Here is a 4,495-nt window from a genome sequence, read left to right as displayed (position 1 = left end):
AAATCATAAACACTAAAGAGCAGTACAGATTCCAGAGTGTAAAACAGTGATCTAAAAATCCCTTTCTCTGTGACCTATAGAAAGAAGACTATTTTTTATTACTTGAAGTATAATGCTTTTTATGGCCTGAAGTATAATGTGGATCGTTTCTAGCGTGGTATGATTTGTTGATTACATCAACTTACAGAGTAGTAGAGAAGCATATCAAAAATAAGACATACAAAATCAAACTACTTGTTCTCACAACTGACAGCTTGTGTAGCATGTAGTTTAATCATTACAAGTTAGAAAAAAAAAATCAGCCAATTTAATAGACATTTACTGCTGCACATTTGCAAGAGAAACATATAGGATTTCCTTATACTCCAAATTTCATAAAATATAGGTATGCCATGGGACAAACAGGTGAAAGTTGTTTCAAAATAAGAGTTTGAAAGTGGCAACAAACAGCACTACTATTCAACATATCTTTGTTTAAAAGTATCCCAATATTTTCCCCAAGAATGGCTAAGCTTGTTGGCTCCACACTGTATACTAAGAGAAAACCTGGAACAGCCAAGAAGCAAGGATGAACTTTTTTAAAAAGATATACTTTTATACTCTCAAGACATTCTTCATCATCTTAATTCTCAAAAGAAAAATACTCCAACATTTTTTTCCTTTATCTACTCAATTTGGCTTTTAAATATCTCTATCGCCAGCAAAAGCCTAAATCAGCTTGTTTGAGTTTCTGGAGCAAGAAACCCATTTACTGCCCATCACTGAAATGAAACATCAAGTCAACAATATCCAATATGCTAGAATACTAAATTTGCAGATAAACTGTATTTTATGTGACACAAATTAATTTCACTCGGGTATTTCCAGGGCTAATGTGCCATAATAAATTCTACTATTAATCAACAGTAAAGTGCCGAATTATATTAAATGCCTGAATCTCACTCTCCTTTATGAAATTCTTTTATAGACTACTTATCAAGTCAAAAGAGCCCTTTCTGTTGTAAAAGTTAAGCTATTATGCAAATATTATCAAAATAGGAAGTTTAATTAGGAGCTATAGATACACAACAGAACTTCTGCTTTTTCTTTAAGTACAGCTGACAGATAATAGAGACGGAAAAGCCATGCATTTATAAAGATATTTAAAATTAAGAAGAGGAGACACTGCTATAGAATTTCTATTACTCTGGCATACAGCCATTTACCATGTTATAATGATACTGATGACGCTTATATTTCTGGACTGATAAGCATCACATCACCAACATGCTTTAGTTTCTTTTGTAGCTGAAGAAGTTGATTTGTAAATTTAAACCATGGCATACATTTAATCTATTTCTCATTAGAGTGTTTCATTAAGTTTGAGGTTCAACTTTGAACAAACTTTACATCTAGTCACATAACCAACACAAGCAAGACATTAGTGCAAAAGGGAAGCTGTCAGTTGTACATGATGATGACTCTTCCCCTAACTGTATGATGTGAGAGAATGATTATTGGATTAAAAGTCCAAGTGGATTACCATGAGAACAAGAGAGATTTTCTTCTCCCAAATTTAGCACAGATTTCCAGAGGATCAAGAGGAAAGCCACCTCAGTTACAGCTAGAATAAAAAAATTAAACCCCAGTTCAGAAAGGAGATATGTAGATCCAAACTTTGTCATGCTATGAAGGCAGCATTCTCAAAAAGAGCTCCAAACAAAACTGCAAATCAAAATGGGCATTTAAGTTGAAATTGGCCAACTGCTGCATAGAAATATGTTCACACACAACAGTCACATTTAAGTTAGTGCATAGAGAAGATAAAAAGCACTTATGGTAGTTGCAAATGTTAACAACAATGTTTACAACTTGCACAGTTTAACAAGTCCATAGAAAAAGAATAGAGTAAGAGTAGAAATGCTCGAGCAAAACCAAAAAAGATGACCCTCCAACTGTATAAAATACACACAACAGTTGTAGTAAAAAGACATCAGTGGAAAATATTCAACTCAGTCCTAAACACCCAACAGACAAATAAGACTGGAATAGACAAGCCTTTGGCAAACAATTTTAAGAGTCTAAATATGGCACTACATTTCCAAATAATCCACAAAATATAATATATGGTATATTCAAATATCAGTTAACCAACTCTGCAGATGCAACGCTAACAATGCTTTAGCAAATGACAGCGAGATGGAGCAAACTAAGGGAATACTGGTATATCACAACAGTGCTCAGGAAAAACATTGTCACCAAGTCATGCTTCAACAACAGCACTCTTGGGCTGTACACTATTATCTATGGAGCAAAACAAATTTCTCTAGTTTTTCAGGGATGTGCCCTGCATAGCATATGCTATGATTCACTATAACACGAGCAGCAAGACACTGCAACGTAGTATGATTTATAGGCTGGATTAAGTTTTTTGCTATTTTCTTCTCATCCAGCAAATCACTAGCAGTTTGTTTATGTGAGTTTGTGGCATCAAAGTGTGAACCTGACTTAATAAGAAAATTCATTATGCCTGGATGGTTGTTCAGTGCAGCAATATGTAAAGGACTGTTGTTATCAGAGTCTCTAACATTTATATTAGCACCACATTCTACCAGGATAGCAGTAACTTGTAGAGAGGGAAATTTACAAACTGGGTAGCGACCCACACATGTAGTATTCTTGTCAACAGCAAGGTGAAGTGGACTGAAGTTATTCTTCCCTCTAGGCTGAAGCTTAAGAAACTTGTAAATAGTCTGTTTCTTAAAATGGTCCTGTTCTGAGCTGCAAGGTACTTTTTCCAACAAGCAAATTAAATGCAAAATGATAGAAAGGGCTTTGTTCAGCTGTATTGGATCAGAAGGGCACTGGATTTGTTTCATGGCCCGCTCTATTTCGAGAACACTTTTGCACAGTATACTCATGACATCATCAAATGTCACAGTAGTGCCTAGCAGGCCTTTTGCCCTATCCTGTAGCATGAAGGAAAAGAGTTCAGCAAATGATAGTAAACTGCTGGCTGTCATAGGGCTCAGTGGATCTAGATTGCTCTGCTGCATGTCCAAAGCATATTTCCATAAGTTGATGCATCGCTTAAAGTTTCCAGAGTCTGCATAGACAGCACCTCTATATCTAATATAGTAGGATGTATCTGGGTGAGAAGGACCAAGAACACGTTCTCTAATTAATAGTGCTTGCATTCTCATCTCATCAGGGTCTGCAATAAGATTTTCTAGCTCTTCTGAGCTGTTTACCTCTTTAGCATAATCATAGGCCATAATTAGTGTTTGTGGCACAGGTTTGTTCAGGATACTAGTCCTATCACTGTATCTCATTTCCATAGCTCGCTTCCAGTATTTCAAAGCGCCAAGCAGATCTCTCTTTTTGTCCACGAATGTTGCTCCTAGAAGTTCCAGAGCATTTATACATTCTATCTTACTGGTCTGTTCATGTTGGGTCAGAAAGTCCACGATATTTGTGTGGCCTGTCACACTGGCTGACAGAAGGGGAGTCATTCCATAGCCATCCTTTTCCATCTTAGCACAATACTTGAGAAGCATCTTCAAGATCTCTAAACTTCCAGATTCTGCACAGTCATGTAATGCAGTGTTTCCTAGCAAAAGAAGAAAAACAACTGCATAAATCATAATCAAATTATAGTCCAAATATCACCATGCTAATAGCTAAAAAAAGAAAAATAAAATCTGTTTTGGCATCTACAGACTATGAAAGGCTTAAATGACAAGTTAAAATATTCAAGACCTGATTAAAACATCAAGGTTACCTGGCAATTATACAAATCAAAATACTTGACATCGTTACCTGTCATGGTTTAGCCCCAGCCAGCAAGTAAGCACTACACAGCCGCTCGCCTAACACAGATCCCCAAACCAGGACATTACCCAAAAGAATTAAACAGATTTTAAGGATACTTATGTCTCATTATTCAAAACTCAAACCAGAATTCTCTGCTACGTGAGCAATTTTGTATCTGCTTTCAAGTATAAAACAGAAACCTAAGCTTGCCATCTTAAGTTATATTTTCCTTCCTTCCTCTCTATCTCCATCCACGATAAAAAAAAAATCTGTATAAAAATTAAAACTGTGCTAACTCAACATCAGCCTTGTTCACCTCTACACTGTACCTCTTCCTCTCTTTCATCCAAAGCCTTTGATTAAAGCGTTCCAAGGTAATAATTGTACACAAAGGCAAATACAGCTCACCACAACAGGCCCTTCATCTCAGCTGGGGCCTCAGAGATTGCCAGAATATTCTGAGGGACTTGCTTATTTTGTCAAGCCTATGTATACACACAGACAAACTATTCTTAGTACTTTATTAGGTCTTGATCCTGAAGTCCCACATTAACCCCTCTGCTCAGGATTCCCAAAAGCCAAAAACCACCCCAACAAACCACCAAACAATGCCTTCAATACACAACATGCAGCCATTTGTCTTATAAGTCTTATCATTTACATTATTATTTCTCATTAAGAGAATGTGCAATGTCATGCTAAA

The 4,495-nt window shown here is 36.3% G+C and overlaps 1 protein-coding gene across 1 annotated transcript; it reads right to left on the bottom strand.

Moving 5' to 3' along the window:
* Positions 1–1,025: 1,025 nt before the first annotated feature.
* On the bottom strand, positions 1,026–3,805 carry LOC104616309 (protein fem-1 homolog C). The gene is made up of 2 exons (XM_010285065.1): positions 3,799–3,805; positions 1,026–3,589 (listed from the first exon to the last, which is right to left on the bottom strand). Exons 1-2 carry the CDS (start codon positions 3,803–3,805, stop codon positions 2,280–2,282), a joined length of 1,317 nt encoding a protein of 438 aa, XP_010283367.1. The 3' UTR covers positions 1,026–2,279.
* Between the last annotated feature and the right edge of the window lie 690 nt (positions 3,806–4,495).

The sequence above is a fragment of the Phaethon lepturus genome, unplaced genomic scaffold (genome assembly GCF_000687285.1).
Source record: "Phaethon lepturus isolate BGI_N335 unplaced genomic scaffold, ASM68728v1 scaffold33414, whole genome shotgun sequence".
NCBI lineage: Eukaryota > Metazoa > Chordata > Aves > Phaethontiformes > Phaethontidae > Phaethon > Phaethon lepturus.
Note: the sequence above shows the minus strand (reverse complement) of the source record. Positions and strands in the feature narration are given on the sequence as shown.